This window comes from Mesitornis unicolor, unplaced genomic scaffold, assembly GCF_000695765.1.
Source record: "Mesitornis unicolor isolate BGI_N332 unplaced genomic scaffold, ASM69576v1 scaffold10880, whole genome shotgun sequence".
NCBI lineage: Eukaryota > Metazoa > Chordata > Aves > Mesitornithiformes > Mesitornithidae > Mesitornis > Mesitornis unicolor.
The window spans coordinates 21,282-40,216 of NW_010157588.1; the positions used below are offsets into that span (position 1 = coordinate 21,282).

The window sequence follows — 18,935 nt, forward strand, 5'->3', positions numbered from 1 at the left end:
ATGTAGACAGTGACTGGAAAAATTGTTTTCCATTAAGCAAATCCACAGACCTGATTGAGGAAGGCCTCCGGTAACTTGTATGCGTAATACAGTCACCACTTGAATTTCCTTTTAAGGTCCTGAAAAACATTTTACTCTAATCCTAGTAGATACTATCTTCATTCACAGCGTACCTACGACAGAGCCATTTATCTGAGCAGGCAGCACTTCCCTAAGAATTCCCCCTGTGTTCAGATATGACTGTATTAGCTTAGCTAACTACTTTTATTTCACCTAAGAAAGAAAAATTGAAGGGATTTTCAAAGGCATTTCTCTGGATGCCAGGTTTTTGATTTATCTAGTCACTAACAGAAGTTTAATGGGCAAGCACAGAAGATAGAAAGTCTGTGTGTGTGTGAGAAAACCTAAACCCATCATTTGCAACCTGTCAGACAACAGCTATATTGAACAAAATGGAAGATTAGATATTATTTCAGAAGAGATGCAGGCAGTAGTAGAAAACAGTAAGGAAGGACTAGTTGAAATTTTGTCATATTTTTGAATGAAATGTAAATACACTGTTTACAAAACTTTTCACAACAAATATTTAATTTTTGATCAATTCTAAACTAGTTAGAACATTTTTAATAAGAACATAGAAAATTGTTTTGCATTATCCAAATAACATAGAAGACGACTAAACAGAAAAGATTGTGAAAGGATCTCTTAGCTTACAAATAAAAAACGATAGCAGAATAGAGTGCTCATTCCTAGTTCCAGTTCCCAAGGCAGCCAATGGGAGTTTTACTACTACTTTCAGTACTGGAAGCCATTCTTTGGCTCCAATAACAGGAAAAAGACTGATTTCCTTGGGGTATGTTTGTATCATGCAGATGCAGTGCTGCTTTAGAGATCCCTCAGCACTACCACCTACGTAGCTTGGTACATGCGTTGCTGCAAGCTGGAGGATGTACCAGGTGCTTTGGGTACTGTACAGCCCTGGTGCTTGGAGGCTGCACTGCTCCACTGCCAGAGTGAGCCTGCGTGCGACACGCTGGGGTACGTCCACGTAGCTCTCCATTTCTTGGTACAGACGCACCCTCAGTGAGCTATAAAGCCACGTGGGTTGGAGCCAAAGTATCTTAAATATTGACTCATGGTCTGGGTTGGAGATCAGGACAGACAGTTTCATTCCTCTTGGCACAATGAAAGTCTCTAAAATAAGGGTAAATCTCATCTGCACAGAATGATAACTTTTTTCAGGGGCCAGCCTAAAAATAAACTCCCTCAGGAACAAGATGCTATCGTAAATCTCCAGATGATTTCTTCCACCTGACCTTGTCTAGCAGTCATATAGCAATACAGAAGGTGTACATATTTAAAAAAAAAAGAAAATCTCATCTAAATCACCTGATTGCTCAAGAGCTCTGCTCCTGTGGTAGAGAATGAAAGAAAACACCCACTGCTGATCAAGTGTCATACTGCCTAGTACAGCCCTGAAAGACTGAAGGACATACAGTGAAGACAGAGGTGTGAAGGCTACAGCATAATTACCTGTCTTTCCAATTGGGCAGGGATTTGGAGGGTCAGGATATCCTTGATCTTCACTGAAATCCTTTGGTACATTATCTCCTGTCAGCTCAGCCACGATGTTTGGGATATTTCCATAAGGACCCAAGTGCTGGAGACCCTCGTGTGCACCACCTAGCAAAGACAATTTACACACATGCAATGTTTTTACAAGATTAAAAGTGTAAATGCTTTAGCTGCTTTGAGTAATCCAGACTTAGATTTAAAATATATATATATAACTGTTATAGAGACAGATCCAAGTTTAGATTTCAAACGTCTCTTTTACAAACATAACCCTGTGACCTAAATCAGGTAGCTTAGGTAATGAAAAATGAAACTAGGAAACAAAAACAGCCACTTACTATTAATCTTGGGGTTGTTTTTCCCTTAACTATGTAAGTTATAGGTAAGAAAATGCAAAGAAAGAGAAACATGAAACAGTAATGGAACTTAATATATTTACTGCACAATCAACTTCAGTCACTGATTAATGTAGCAACTAACATTTGAAGAAAATATGGCAAAACAGCATCATGGTGAGATGACAAAGTTAATGACACTGTAGAAAGAAACAATACTATTTTCACAGTCTACAAATACATTAATAAACTAAGCCATGTGAGGGGACCCAAGATATTATAGCAAATTTGGTTGTATAGAGCTAGGAATATTATTTTTAAATCAAACCATTTCTTAAAAGCATATTTGAGTTTCCTGCAGTAATGGTGAAAAGTGATTGAGTCCATATTATTGATGGGAATTTTTGTGCACGTACACCTACACAGTAGTCATTATGGTATGAAACATCACATTCTGTGACTTTTAGACTTTTACTTAATAGATCAGTTCTAGATGAAGGCTTTTATAGTTGCCCTGTGGGACATGGAGCACCATTGCTGCAGGGCTACAGCAGCAGTGTGCAGCAGGTTTTATAACTCAGTGACAGAGGACATGATGATGAGCTTCCTCTTCTTGGGCAAATGCTCACAGAAGGGGTTTGCTAAGCCTTCTCCACACATCTCAGCTTGGGCACCTTGCCTTTGACAAGTAGGGTCTTCCACTAAGGGCCTGGGAACCAAGCTCAGGCCGTTCTCTCTGTACGCCTCTCTACAAATATTTATCTGCTCCAGATCTTTTCTGCGTGCATTACTGGCTAAATGCATCTACAGGCTAAACCTCAGCTGCTTGCAGAGTTTTCTAAATACTATTGTACAGTAGTCTTTTGAATTTCAGGCAAATAAAAACTTAGTTTCAAGCGTGCTCTTTTTCCCTGCTGTACAACAGCCACCACACACACTGCAGCAACAGCTAATGTGGTGATTGAGCACTGAGATGGTTGTGTGACAGCAGAGCAACATTTTTTAACAACCCTAGATAATGAAGGGAACATATAAATTCCACTAACAATGAATGAAAGGAAATTGAATTTGAATGATTGGAAAATGTGAGTTAAAGAGTGAACACAGACACAACTCACCAACTCACCATATTATCATCAAATAGTCTTGTTTTCAATATCTGTAATTTTCACAGGTGCAGAAGACTGGAATCTGCATCTTCTGAACATGAAAGCTCTTCCAGAAGAATCATTCAAATACTCCTGTCCCAACTTACAAATAAATACTACAAGTCTAAACCATCATTGGTATAGCTAGCCATTGTAAGCTAACAGAATAACTTTCTAAAATTGCTAACATAAGGCAGTCATGACAAATTTTGTATTCATTTCTACGATTAGAAGTGGTAGTTGAGTCAAGTTTTCTATATTTTGCAAATAATCAGTTGGAAGCTGGCATTATAGTACCAGAAACAAGTTAGTCTATAAGCATATATATTGCAATTTTGTGTGATAGACTAAAATCTAAACATACTAATTTTCATCCTCAATTACAAGTCTCTTATTCTGTAACGCAACGGTGAAGGAAAGTTTTACACATCTGTTACTAACATAAAAGTAGCACTATATAAATTTGCAACTGTGTTATATGAGGTTTTCCCTTGTAGCTGACCATGAGACCTGGTACTAATACCAGAATAGAGTTATACACACTATGAACTTTATACATTTACAGTCCATAGTCAACACGAAGATGATCCTTGTAAGAACTGTATAGATTCACAATAATGCTATGGTGACGAGGTTAAAAAATGTATAACATACATTTAATCTAATGTCATTTAATCTAACATCTAATGTATAGCATAAAATATTGGTTTTATACTGAGCTCCTTCACATGAAGATTGATTGCATGTACGTACTTAAAAGCATCAGGTTATGATTCTGCTGTAAACTGCAGAACCACATAATCAATACATGTTTGAACATCCTGTATACAATGTGGTTCACTATGGGACAATCCATCAGATGGAAGCAGATCTACGCTTGTATGTGGTGCAGACCTCTTGGCACCAAAGCTCCATCCATAAAGAAAACAGAGGTACTTAGCAGGCTCCAGTGTGCTATATATATTTAAACCGACTGCCAAGAATTCCCTTGACTGAGTACAAAACAATCTTTTCATATTAATATAAAGGATTGTTTCCTTTCAGTATAAATGTCCAGGATTGTTTAAGGGTTTTTCCTTTCTTTCCAAAGGAGTTGAAGAAAATAGCACCTGCTCTGGTGCCATAATTTAGCACACTTGAGTGATTTAGTAGCGTTAGTAAAGCTCATTCCTTATAAACTCTGACAAATAGTACACTCAGTAATGACTGCAATAATAAAAATGAAATTCTATGAATATACTGATTAGGGTTATTAAGTACAGTAATTCACAAGCTGCATTAGTTTTGGTATTGTAATGTTACTGATTTGAACATATTAGAATTAAAGACACTGCAGCTACCAAGTCAAAATATTGTGATACAAACATATACAGTTAGCTACAAAAACAGCAGAAGATGGGTCTCTTGACTGAAAGAAAAAGACAGGACTACTAAATATTGAGGAATTTTTCATAATTTCCTATCCAAGGGAAGCACAAGACACCATTGTTAAATTACCTGAAACTGGACTAGCACTAATCCAGAAGAACAGTACAGAGAACACTTTTCTACTGAGAAAGGACACGCTAGATAAATCCATGTTTTCCCCATCACTCCTTACTTATTGTATGAACTGGCTTTCACGTGCCACATACTAGCAAAAGGACCTCCAAAACAACCAGCTCTCTTCCATGTGCAGGATTTCTGTGTCGGCATATAGTTTACATCCCTGCAGTGTAAACTAGAAGTTTAGGTCTTTTGGCCTGAGGTTGGTCTTGTCATAAGTAAACTTTGGATTTCATTTAAAATATATGCGTATATGTAACCCTCTTTTGGGACTAGTCTCAAATTGTTGCAGGGTGGAAAACAAAAATGGAACAATGCCTCACCTCTTTCCTATAATTCTGGAAAAGTCTTTTAATCATGTCACCATCTGCTAGTATCATCTCAATTAGAGATACTTGGAATGACTGAAAATTTAAGTGCACACATTTTAGCTCATTTCTTTGTAGAAGCAATACTGTCTTTATGGGTGGAAGAACAACACAATCACTCTGTTCTTGGAGGAAAGAGAAAGAAAAAGGAAAAAAACCCAAAACTCAAAAAAACCCCACAAAGAACAACTAGTCTCCTGCCAGTAGTGAACATTCCCCTCAACAAACCTATCTAATATCTACTTTTGCTGTGTCGTTGTCACAGTCCAAAGTGATGTCTCACCACTCCTTCCTTTCTCCCTTCCTTCCCTCCTTCCTTCATTATCTGCAAGATTCTGATTAATTCAAACTGTCACAAAAATTCTGAATGCAAAAAATGCATTTTCATTTTCCTTATCCTTTCTAACATCACTAAAAGCTTTACAGTCCCAATGCCATTTCCTCCATGCACCTTCAGCTACCTTCATCCCAGAGAGTCCTATGCTGGTTGCTGAGATTGATTAAGATCAGGAAATGAGAGACACTGAAAAAAATTATAAATTGCCACATTTTCTCTATTCCATAAAAGCTGGTAAATAAGAGAACAGTGAAGGAGAACCAAGTAGAGAAAAATGCAAACCTAGCCAACTTCCTTAATCATTCAAGAGCATGCCTCAGGAAACTCAAGAAGACTACAGCTATAGTACAGCTTGAGCTATACTCAAGCATCCCAGATTCCAGAGTCAGCTTGTCTTCTCCTTAATGACACAAACTTTCTGAAAACCCTAAAGATTAATTTTCTTCTTCTCTGCAGAGGGACAAATTCCTTGCAATGTCTTTTCTAAAGCCTTAAGCACACACATCACACAATTGCTTTCAGTGAATAATTCCACTTTATCCCATATTTTAATTACAAACAGTACAAATATTTAAGATATGAAATGCTTTTATTGTGAAATGGTTAGGATCAAAGTAACCCCCATGCCTCTCTCACAATAAATTTATAACAGTAGCCTATATGCCGTTATTATTCATTATTCAAGTTGCACACACAATAAAAAAAATCCAGCAGCTCGTTCGCTGACAGCGTGCAAAAGCAATCTGTTATGCCTCCCTTGGTTGAACAGTCCTCTAACAGGCTATATTAATTTGCCCTTCAGTCTGACCAGAAAGCTTTCACGCTTCACCATGTAGACAAGCCTTCTTGCAACCACGGTGCAGCCTGCGGTACTCAGCGATGGGCCCCTCTGCCACACCGACCTCTGGCTACCGCGTCCCAGCGGAGTCAGGGGAAAGCACGGCCAGCAAACACCACACACATCACCTTGCTAATGGCCACATGTGCAGTGCATGGCTCTAGGAAACGCAGCAACAAAAGGAAGCCAGTGACCTACTCCATCCTATGAGGGCTGGGACGCTATTTCACTGAAAGACTGGAGCACTTTATTCACTGGCATTAACACCAACTGCATGAGAAGCCCAGATGCTCCATCGATGTCAACACACTCATAGAAAAATACTCCTTTCTCTCTTGTAATATGAAGCATGGAGGCACCAAAATTGTCCAGAACAGGTCCATGTTTTCTTTCTACTGCTCCACTGAACTTCAAAAAGCTTTCTTGTTTGCTTCCCCATTCATATTCATTCAATGCCATTTTGCACACAATGGCTTAAAGTCCCAGCTGGTTCTTTAAAATAAGTGCTTAAAAACTTCTCATGCCTGTCTGACGGTTGCCACGAGGGTAAATTTTCTAACTTTCCCAAACGAGCTCATCATGAACAATACCAGTGTGGGGGCTACAAGGCTCCCAAGTCTCTGCTTTGGTGAGTCTCTCAACTCCAAAAGCAGAGCTTTCCTACTCAAAACTTCTGCCATCATGACCCAAGTCAAGACAAGGCTTCTTTTCACTTGAATACAAGCGTTGGCCCACAGTGAAGATGCAAGAGAGTGGCGAGATGAAGAGTCTTACCAGGTAAGACCAGGCCCAATGCTTCTCTTCAGCACTGTGAGAGGGACTCGGGCCAGCTAACCTGATGTAATAAAGCATCCCAAGGGGAGAAACCAGCTTCTTCCTCCCTCCTGTTCAGCAGCTGAGAACGTTCCTCTTCTCATTCGTCCCTGCAGCAGCTGTGAGGGCACCGCTGAAAGCACGCACAACGGGAAGCACGGAAAGCACACCTCTGGACACCTCTGGAACATGCCAGAGATCCTATCTCCTGCACACAACATCACTATCAAGAAAAGCAAGAATCTCTTCTTTGTCTAGACTCATAAAATATATTTTCATAGAATGAAATAAGAAAGCTCTTTTTCCTGCAAGTTAATTTAAAATTCAGATGGGAGCAGGGGAAATCCACATGATTTTGAGCATCATTACAAAGAGGTATAAATCCTAACAACTATGCCCAAGGATTTATTTTATACATGTGAAAGACATGCAGGGAAAAAGTCTTTAAAAACAAAAGCTCATCATAATAACTTAGCTGGCCTTCGCTGGCAGATTTTTAAATACTTATGGACTATATTCCATTGTTAGATAAATTTTTACAGTTTCATAATAAATTTCTATATATCATCTATATACCATCATACACTAGAAAACAGAAGCACTATAAAGCATCAGACCACACAGGAGCGATCATATTTCCTCTGCTCCTCAGGTTTCTTACCTCTCTTATTGGTTTATTTCCCTCTAGTTAACATGCATAAAAAATGATTCTGGATACAAATCCCATGCTAATTGATTAATTACCTTTAAATACATGAACATCTACTTAATTCTAAATCCCTACAGACCCACCACCTTTCTTTCCTGAAAGGGTCCCACTTCAAGCTGATTTCTCCTTTGGTAGAATCTTTTAAAGATGACTTTAAGAGCAGCAGTAGTCTATACCACATAACAGTGGTTAGTAGGAGGTTTTAAGAGCTGGAGTCGCTTTCTTGGTTCCTTGGAAGGGGGATGTGACACATGCACTCCCTCCTGCAGCCACAAGGACTGCTATACGCATGTCATTTCAAGCAAAGGTTCAAAGCCTCAAATCTGAACAGGTCCCTTAGACCTACAAGCAAATAACAAAGATCTAGAGAGAAACAGGGATTAATCACTTTTCTTCTTGCGTTCTTCGTTGACCTACATCTCTAATGAGCCACACTAGTTTTGAGGCTTGTCCCTGCCTCTCCCCAGGCTTACCGAGGAGACACGTGCACCTCCTGCAGACCAGGACATCAAGGAAAGGCACCTCCCCAAATTCAGGAGAGGCAGAGCCCACAGTGATAACACCCTCACCTTTGGCTGGATCCTGCTCTTGCTCAAGAGGGAAAGTTGTCTAACACACGGAGGTAACACAATACCACCTCCAGATAGCATTACAAACACCAGCCCTGCTTTCTTGTTATTCACTGCTTGTCACGGCTTATAAATTCATGTTGAAGCAAGGATATTATGGGCCAAATTTTCAAACATTTGCCTTTAATAAAGAACAAATAAAAATCACACCACCTCATTATTTTCGTGCTTGCGGCGTTACAGGTATAATCATTTTACATTCAATTTCCTCACAGAGCTGTGCCATATCACTTACTCAGATAAAGAAATCCACTGTAAACCACTGCTGTCATTTGGCAGTGTCATTAGCTTTTAAATTCAGGAATTAGCTTTCTAAATTGCCTCTCTTACGACATGCACCACTGCCAGATACTCAAATTCTGGTTACATTTGACATTACAATTTGGGAAATAAAATACAAAGAAAATAATAGGTATTTTTAGTCAGTTCTGTACAAATCCAGATGTTTAGCATATTAATGTAGAAAAAAGTGTAGCTTTACCTTTTTAATTTTACAAATTTGAGATGTCTACATTAAATTTTAAAATAATATTTCCTGAGCTATTTCATTAATTTGGAAAAAAAAAAAATCCCAAACCTGAAAGCAGAGACTAAAAGAGTGCTGCTGGGGTTTGATTTTGTTTGTCAAATATCAAGCCCATAATGCAGCATTTGATTAAAGTCATGTGTGCTGCGGCAAAAGCAGTCCCAGTGTGAATGTAACTTTACATCTTAACTGCAGCAGGACTTTCTCTACGGAACAGATACAATAATCCTAATCCTAGATGACTGTGTGGTCTCTTTACACTGAATTGGCACTGCAAAGCGGCCCTGAAGCAGCAGAATTGGCTGCGGGAGGTCTGCCCCAGCCCAGCAGCACGCTGCTACCCCTGGATGCTGGCGCACAGGACACACAAGAGGACGCAGCCATCACATTGCCACGTTTTGTGACCCCTGGCTATCACACTCCCGTGCGACAATGGTTACTACTTCTAGGCACCCAAAGAAGTCCACATATATTTGGGTATAAGCACAGGACACTCTAGCCCGAAAGCAAATGAGTGTAAAGGTCATCTGTGCACTGGTTTCTCCAAGTGCACTCATAAGCAAAAGCTTTGGCAACTTTCTAAGAAGAAGATTTTACTGTAGCAGTCTGGCAGGTATGTACAGGCCAGGCAGCAAGGTAATCCAGCACTGCCTGTCTTAGTTTTCTTATTAGGAAAATGTAAGCAAAATAGACATTATTAACATGCATGAGTGATCTTCATAATTTTACAGACAACAGATTTCATGCAAAGTGCTATTTGTACAGACTCTGTGCTGACAAATCATTAACTACCAGTTGTTAGTAGAAACATTAGCATAATGTTCCAGACTCTTTTGAGTTTTATAATCTCAAACAAACAGTAATTATCTTTTAATAAAAAAATAAATAGGTCTTTAATTCCTTTCAAAATAATCAAATAAACCCCGGACTTTTCTCAGTAGCTATAAACAGCCTCTGCAGGAGAGTTAAAAGCCTCCCAAAGAGACATCATATTTTCTTATTCCTGCAAATGATCAGGATTTAAGATACTTCATTTAATGTTGCCATTGAGGTTGACAGGATTATGTCTCTTTTGCAGATTAAAAACTTCAGACTCTGAGCTGCCATGCCAGCATCTTTATCAACCATCATCTTAGTTTAAGTGTTTTAAAAAAACAAACAAACAAAACAACCAAATCAAACAGAAACAAACAAACCACCCAAGAGGCTTCCTGTTGCACTGAACTGTGCAGGAGGCAATGAAAATATAAGGACATGATGTCTGTAAAATGAAAATAGGACTTCACATTTCCCATTCTGAACTTAAAGGGCTATAAACCACCCGAGCTGAGCTACTGGTGCCCCCGTGTGTTTAAACGAAATTTTACTGTTCTCCTATGCATTGTGTAACAGTCCTGAATTTCCATTATACACATATTCCATTCCCCTCCCCACAAGAAAAAAACCTTAAATATTGGAACAAAATTACAGGCAGACAGGAAAATTATTTTTTTTAAAAAAAGGTGGTCTCTTACTTCATAAACTCCCTGCCAGGCAGAAAGAACTACTTTATGTTTTTGAAATGTTGAAGGCATTTCTTTATTTTATTCTTTTGTTCTCTATTAGCACAGATGCAGCCCTCTGCTTCTCTATAGGAAACTTAAATATACCACAGTGGTGCCTGTACAGTATTTTAGTGATAAACTTAAATGGTAACTGCAGAAACACAGTTACTCATTAAAAATCCATCTTTTGCTTTTCTGGTTTTTCCCCTATACTGCTAAGTGAGTCCAATTTAGCTTTCTGAAAAGGCAAATTATCAAGGAAAGGAAATATTATTAGAGAAATTACAGTAGTTAAAGTGAGTTTATTACTTTCAAGTATCAGGGGGTGTGCAGAAGGAAATTCTGTTCAGTGGTCAGCAAAACCCAGCTGCTCCTAAGAAATCAGCTCGGGTGATAAGACACCTTCAGCTGACACTCATCATGCAGGACCTGCTTGGCTTCCGCTGTGCTGCCATGCCTTGCGCCGTAGCCAGCTGCAGTGTACAAATACAGGGACTCAGCCAGCAAAGTCCCATTTCTGTGATAAGTTTATCCTGTGAACTGCTCCCCCTCAGCGAACAGAGCCCCGGCAAAGGGGGACAGCTCACACTGCCTCCGCGCCTCCCTGCGTGCTCCTGCTGGAGAAGCCCACTGCCACCCAGAGAGAAAAGCCACGGCTCTCATAGCCCTCTAGACCTCAGAGTGCTCCTTCGATTGCACACAGCTTCAAGTTCACAGTAATTTCTTGGTCGATTAAACTCTTTATCGAGCATTTTCTACACTCCTGTTTTCACAGCTTGAATCGAGGTAACAGGTAATTGACAAATGCAAAGGAAAGGAGAAGAAAAAATAATCATGTATTCGTAGATTTCAACATAACAAAAGGCAGTAACTTCTTCCTATTAACAAGCTGTAGCTTTGTTTTCTGTCCATCACCAAGAAAACTATCTGGCCACTCAGGAAAGATAACCCACGCTGATAAACATGTTTTAAAGTATCCATCTTTTTGTTGCCTTTGGTACACAGCAAGTTTGTGACTTCACTGACTAGAGCAAAGTCAGCCCTAAGCTTTTTTAGGGGAAGAAAAAAAAGACCATGTATATATAGTCCCTTGCAACACATCCACCCTCTGGTTTTTAGCATTTCGAAGTCAAAATATGATGATTAACACTGGAAAAAAAAGTAGACGGTGGAGATGGAAAATGGGCATAAGTAGGAAATCTGCTTATGAACTAACAGCAATAATATTTGTTATATATAAAATTATTAGGATCTTATTAAGCTGAACAAGGTTTTTATAATAATCACACAAATTTGCCAACATTTCATTATAATAACGCTGATAGTCTAAACTTGTCTATATTATGGCTGCCTAAATTTGTTTCCAAATTCCAAAGCCACAGAAATTAATTTTTCCTGGCAGCCTTTTGTCTGCAAATATACACGTACAATGAGTGAAATCTTGGCCTTATGAAAATTGGTGGGATTTCTGGATTTCTGCCTCAGCTGAAGCTGGTGGCGTCCACAGCTATCAACACTGCTGCAGGTCTACACTGCCGGGGCAACGTCTGACAAAAGCATCTTGTTAAGTGAACCAATTTTCTGTAAGAACACACTAAATTTATTAAGCTTTGATTGGTAAAGTTGTTTTTTTTTTTATTCTGAGATGCAGTATCTGGTCAAAATGAGAAACAGATGTGCTCCACACCAGTCAGTGGGTTGATGATGAGGATGCTGGCATGGGATGAACCGGGCTCCAAACTGCCTGCGTTGGTCACTGCAAACTGCAGCCTGAAAAACGGCTGCACATCAACACTCCTGGCCGCTCAGAGTTTCTCACAGATAATACCAGTTTCATACTCAATTCTACTCTCCACTACTTTGACGAAAAAATCCCAATGAAGACAGCCTCACAGAGCAGTTTGTGGATTACTACAAACTACTGTGGATTGCTACAATGGTGTTTAGTATGAAAACCCTATTTTGCTGTGATATGCTCCAATTACCATTAAACCTCTTTCTTCCCTTCCCCCTTAGTTTGCCCTTCTATTATTATCTGGTAGATTTCTAAAGCACTTGCACGCACTTCCTAGCGAGTGAGAACTGTGTAACTATGTTGAGGAGAGCCCATAGGTGAATCCCTCAGAATCTGAAACCTTGTACTGAGGTACTCAAAACCACATGCAGTTATTTTTTCTGCAGCTCAACCATAAATCACTAATTGTTCATATGGATACCACTGGGAACATCAATCACAAGTTCTCTCTCAATCCTTCTCAGTATTTCTGTCAGCCAACACCTGTGCTACAGGCACAGGGGTTTTTGCTTAAACGTTACACACACGACACTATTTCTTGTGCTGCTCAGTTCACTTCCTTGCATGCTGGCCAAGAAGTATCTGAGACACAAGCAAGCTGCAAGAGGAATTTCACAAAATATGTAAGATCCCAAACCCCCCACAACATAACAAAACAGTTCAGAAGGATCACAGTATTTTTACCATACTGAGCATTACACTTCATCTGCCCATAAACAGGGTAACGCCTTGTGGGGGTCCTCGTTCAAATGCCTCCTGTCCTCATTCCTCACCAGAGGACAAGGTCCCTGCTTGAATCTGGTTTTTATTCTGGTTTATTTAGAAAACATCAGCTGACTGGAGCTGCTGGGAGGTCAGGAATGTCAGTCCCCTGGCAATAACTGAGCAGTGGGCAGACTGTGGGGAAAACAGTTAAGACTGCTGTTTTTCCGGCAGACATCACACGTGGAAGCATCACAGATGGGAATCTCTTGTATGATTCCCATTATGTATGGGAACCAGAACTAGACTGTTTTGAATAACTGCCTTACCATGCCATTTTAGCAGTCCTGTTTCCAAAGTAGCCACCTAATAGAAAGTCAAACCCATTGTGCAGGTTTTTCCCCAAATTACACAAAAATGTGTTCAAATAGAATAAAATGGAGCATTGTTAACCAATTTGTTATTGGTATATTAATTCTGAAGTCTTTCCCAATGAAGCAGTTAAAATCACTGGTAGAAAATGAAATGTATGTTTCAGTGTATTAGCTATCCCATAATTCATGGTTTATATTTAAAAAAGAAACACGTGGTGAAACTTTACTGATTTATATGTACTTCGGAAAAAAGCACTATGAAAATATGGTGTGTAGAATGATATAAAATCATGTTAATCTCATAACTAGAGCCAGCACTGTCAAAATACTTTAAGTTGATGTTTCTAATCAGATATTTTAAGAGATATCTGTAGGAAGACACGTACCACCAGAAGAAACCAAAGAAAGAGCAAGCGATTACTATCTGAAAAACTTACCGCAAAAGACTGCACGAAAAGCAACATCTGACATAAAGGTCTCACTTGCATGTCTATTTCTACACTGACTGACAGCGCTCCCCTCACAAGGCTCTTTTTGCTTTTGCAGAAGTTTCTCGGCAGGCTGGTAAATATCCATCGTAGGCTTGAGAAAAAAGAAAGTCACCCGCATCTGCTCAAGAGGCGAGTGTTAAATACAGTAAATGAGCTGGATTTATCATCTTGCAGTTTTACTCTGTTATATACACAGATGGTATTTATATATATATCTTTAAGATAAAAAAAGAAAAGAAGGGGAGGTGGAAGAGAAAGTTTGTCCAACCTGCTTTTTGTGGAAGACTGTATGGATGACTAAAAAACTGGTATTATTGGAGTCCCACAAGCACCAGAAAAGTTTCAATACTTAAAAGAGGAGATTCTTAATCTGTTTTTGTCAACATTGTAATTAGAAAATAATGGGGAACAGCCAAGATTAAATAATTGTCAGAGATCTATATTTGCTTATCTTTTCGAAGGTTTAAAAAAAAAAATAGTCTGGGGAAAAGAGGGAGATGGAGAGTAAAATTGCTTCCTTCTACCAGTCTGTCCCCATTTCTTTACATACAAGCACTCATAAAGGAGGAGGAAAGGGCACAGACCGAATTTTACTCCTTAAACCTCATCTCTGTTATTTAAATTTGCAGAAAAGCATGTGCCCATTGAAGATTCTTTAGAAAATATATAAACTTCAGCCTCCAATTATCTGGTAGAAATGCCTGTTCAGTTTCCAATCCTCTCCTTATCCTCCATCACAGCAACTGTACCTCTGTGTCTTTAGATCTGAATGGCAACAAAATAAGGGGCAGGCGCTTATGAACTGTGAAGACTTGCTACATTTTGTCAAATTGTATTAATCCTGAAAGAAGTGTTGAATTTCTGCTCTGTTCTGATGTTTGCACATAAACGATAGTATTTAGAGTCGCATAGCTACAACCTTTTGCTGTAATCCCAGACTAAAAGCTAGTTTGGTACAATTCAAACAGTGATACATTGCAAAATTATCCTAATATCCTAAACATCTGAGCCAGATATTTCAGATGGCTTGCATAGTTTCAGAAGACTGATTCCAGGGCAAATTTACTCATGTGCAGTGAAAACAGAAGTACTAGGCAAAAAAATGAACCTGAGCCCAGAGCATCCGTTGCAGCAGCACAGTGTTGAGGTGCTACTTGTGGATGCAGGGAGAGGAACGCCTGGTCCTCTCCACCCTGGCAGCTGCAGCCCTAGCTCCCCCCTGGCTGCAGCTGTGTGTTCCAGCACTGGTCCTGTCCCATGCAGGGCTAGCTGCACAGGGTTCTGCAGGATGCAGGAAGAACCCCTCATGTAAGGTTTCTCACTTTGCCTCGCATGACGCCACAAACATTTTGTCTTTTCTGGCCTGCAACTGCTTCCAAAAATCTGTGAGAATTGGGCTCTGTAGCTCACATTTGTCACCAGACCCTTCTAAGACAACATGACTTTTTCTACAAGGCCTGTATATTTATATATACACATATATAAATAAAAACCCAACCCACTGCTCCTGCCAAAATCATTACTCTAAGGAAGGTAAAAATGGATGATGATCCAAAGATCAGGCAACACCACAGTGAAGAAGTCCATGATTTAAGCTTAGAATATTCTGTATATATGTGCAAAACAATAGTTATTAGCAAAGAATACTAATAAATTAACCATAATTCAAAGTAGAAATTAGCTACCTTCAATGCTCTGTGGACCAACTAGATTCATAGCCTGGTGTGCTGGATATTCTACCCGGGGTCTTGCAATGCCCAACTGCTCCATAACCCCATGGAGGAGCCTCTGAATATCTGCTTCAGAAACCCTGTCAGGGGTCCTAGGGCTGTGGCTAAAAGCTGAAGCCAATCCAAATGCCAGCAGAAATATCATGTTACAAAGCAAGGTCGCCGTCATTCTCGTAGCCACTTGTATCCTGTGAAAAAGAGAGGAATTTGATTATAAATTATAGTGGAAAAAAAGGCCAGTAACATGCTGGGAATGATCTGATCTTACTACTATGCATCTTACTCTGGCAGCTTCTAGGGTCAGCTGAAAATGTAGCCAGCTGAAAACTGGGGGGATGGAGAGGCAATAGAGTGCATAGGTTCTTCTTACAGATACATTTTAAATAAGTAGCAAACTGCAGAAATCAATTTTCTGATCTGCCTTTGCCCACGACATTCATTAACAGTGACTGCAAACAAAATTGATCCACCATTTCATTTAATGAGGATACATTTCCCCTCCCCCCTATGTTTATTACGTTATTTTATAAAGCTCTGGGCTAAAAGCAAAGCATTCTTCAGCCAGGAACTGTATTTCCAAGCTCTATTCCTGCACTGCCTGAGAAATGAATCACTGGAAACTGCTGAACGACCGGCATGTTTTATTTGTACCTTAAGACAAGATGCTTCCTGCTTCCTACACATCATCTTCCCCACCTGACGCGGGTAGGTTTCACTTGTTTCATTGAATCCCTTCCACTAAATTGCTGCACATCATAGTTTAATTAGGAAACAGAAAACAAAACAAAACCAAGCACCACTTACTGTTCTCTGTGAGAGGCTGGATTTTAATCAGACCGCTTGTTTCTGAAAGCTCCTTTTCCCCTCACATCACGGAATAATTAAAGCGCATCTCTTTCAATCCCTTAAAGAAACATACGGGAAAACCCTTCCTCAATCCCCCTTGTCTTCCCGAAAACACACACCGCTGCCTGATTTCTCCACGCCAGACATCTAAAGATGTTCCCCAGCTCCAAACGCCCCATGCAAAGCACCTGGAAACGCCTTCGAGGCAAAAATGGCTGAAACCACCAATGCTGAAGCCACCAAAGGACGAGCAGGGGCAGCCGCTCCGCAGCCTGCACCGCCCTGCGCCTCGGAGCTGCGCCCATCAAAAGCTGGACCGTAACACACCCCCCAGGGCAGCTCAGCAGCATCACAGAGCCCCCCACGCCGGGCCGGCCCCCGGGAACCCCGCACTCACCTTCCACTCCCGGCGCGGCTCTGCGGATGCGGCGGGTCCGCGACCGCGCATCCTCCGTGCGCAGCCGCGGCCCCTCGCCCCCGCCCGCCCTCCTCCCGCAGCGGAATCCCGCCAGCCCCTGGCCAGGTATCTGCCGCGGCCCTGGGCTCGCTGCGTGGGTTTGTCCGGCCACAAAGATGACACAAAGCTTGGGGGAGGCGGGGTATATTCAAAATCTGCCTTTTCAGCTAAGCACAATACTCTAAAAATAAACTGAAGGCCGTTGATGGATTAAGGGTCACAGCAATAAGATACCATGTATTCCTGAGACTGTGTCCATCTTCCTACTGGGATTTTTCTCCCTGGAATAACGTGATCAACGGCTTACTTACAGAATGATTGCATTGCCTAACCGCAGGTTTACAAGGTAACAACGTGGCAACCATCTCTCAGCACTTACAGGTAAAGGTCTCCAGGTTAAGCAAATCTAAATACATCATCCATAGCAGATGTTAACAAAAAGACAACTATAAAAGGATCTTGCTAAATGAAGTCTATAATTTATTAGCACTTGACAACACAGTAATTTCTAAACGCTATTTTGTCATGGCTATTGACATGAACGCAACATGTTCCATTATAGGATAACTACCTACAGAAAAGCTCTGTGATTGTATCTCAAACTGCAATGCATCCATAAACTACATTTTCAAATGTAGATTGTTCTCTTTTTGCTGGTCTCTAGTACATTGTGTGTCTGCAACTTGCAGGATTAAGCAGTAAGGACCTCCATGGGGCATTTCGTGTTTTTAATATCCTTCTTCAAAATATGATCAACCTTATGTAAATGAATGTGTGCCTAAACTGTTCGATAAAAATCTCTAAAAATAAAGCCTACAACTTCCTTTGACAATCTTTGTTGTTTAAGGGTTTGTTTGCCAGTCCCCTACCAAAATCTCCCTTACTGAAATTTAAGTCTTTTAACATACAACCAGTGTGCATTAACGATCAAAAATAGTTTACTGCTCCACCCATCACACGTTGTCAAAGCTACATTAGCATTCCAAACACCTAATACTTACTAACAGAAAAAAACCCCCTCAAGTCTTGCTCTTTCAAACATGAATTGATGTGACAGCTTACTATTAAGGAGTCAGATCCCATTTTCTTCCTCACCACATTGCCTTTATCTCCTCCTGTCCTATTTCTATCTCCTGCCTCCTTGCATCAGCCAGGACAGCTGGCAGTTGCTTTATCGAGCCTTATTTGCCTCAGTGAAATGATTCAAACCATGGTGCTCTAGCACCAACATTCAGCCTATGGAGGAATCTGTCAGCACCAGCTGAAGGCAAAGGGTGGGAGCACATAGCAGAGAACAGGGAGGAGCAGCTTCCTCTGGGTGCTGGTGAACTGTTACACTAACTCCCCTATTTCATGCAACTGAAGCTTGCACTACTTAACCACACCACCCAGCAATCCTGTGAAGATCCCCTCATGGCAGTTTCCCTAGAGTTAGATCTTAACAGTTACACAGCAGCAGCTGGGCTGATGGGGGCAGATTTCCACTACATCACTGAGCTGAACCAGTTCAGCTAGGAAAGGGGTGGCTGCACAGGGAAGGAGGCAGGAGCAGAAAAGAAGCAAAACTACTCCTTTCATTAACAGGTCACTCCAGAAGTTCAGAACTCCTGCTAAATTATGTTCCACCACAGCTTTTGCTAGTTGTAAGGATCACCAACACGTACCTAAGATGAACAAAAAGGAGGCAGAGCAGAATCGCGTATTTTCAGACTTACTCATTTTTGATGTCTCCAGTCTGCATGTGACAACAAAAATCTAAATTTCTAAGTCATTATAAAAGAATGGGCTCAGAAAAGGGACAAAACCAATGGTTTTATTAAAACCAGAAGTACCCAGTGCTTCCAGCTCTTACATTTTGCCAATAAGCAATTAGCACATACAGAAAGCTAATGAACAGTTTCAAGTGTTTACTCTTAAATAGTTTTACAACTGATGACAAACAGTTTTCACTCCAAAAGATGTAAACATTTGCTTGTGCAAATCAACCTTTCACACACTATGGCTTCTTACATTCATCTCTTGCAACATTATCATAATCTAAAACTTGCTCCTGCACCATCTACTTAACACTATTCTATTGCTCTAAAAATAAGTTAAACCCATCCTTTCACATTAAGACACAACATTTTACTGCTCACAACTGGAAATCCTTGGTACCTATTGCAGAACACAT

The 18,935-nt window shown here is 40.3% G+C and overlaps 1 protein-coding gene across 1 annotated transcript in view; it reads right to left on the bottom strand.

The window, feature by feature from the left end:
* The window catches only part of SCG5 (secretogranin V (7B2 protein)), a 26,900-nt gene extending 11,259 nt beyond the window's left edge, over window positions 1-15,641 (bottom strand). The window contains 2 exon segments of the mRNA XM_010180581.1: window positions 1,534-1,683; window positions 15,415-15,641. Coding sequence (XP_010178883.1) covers window positions 1,534-1,683; window positions 15,415-15,628 — 364 coding nt within the window. The 5' untranslated portion in view covers window positions 15,629-15,641.
* Window positions 15,642-18,935: the final 3,294 nt, after the last annotated feature.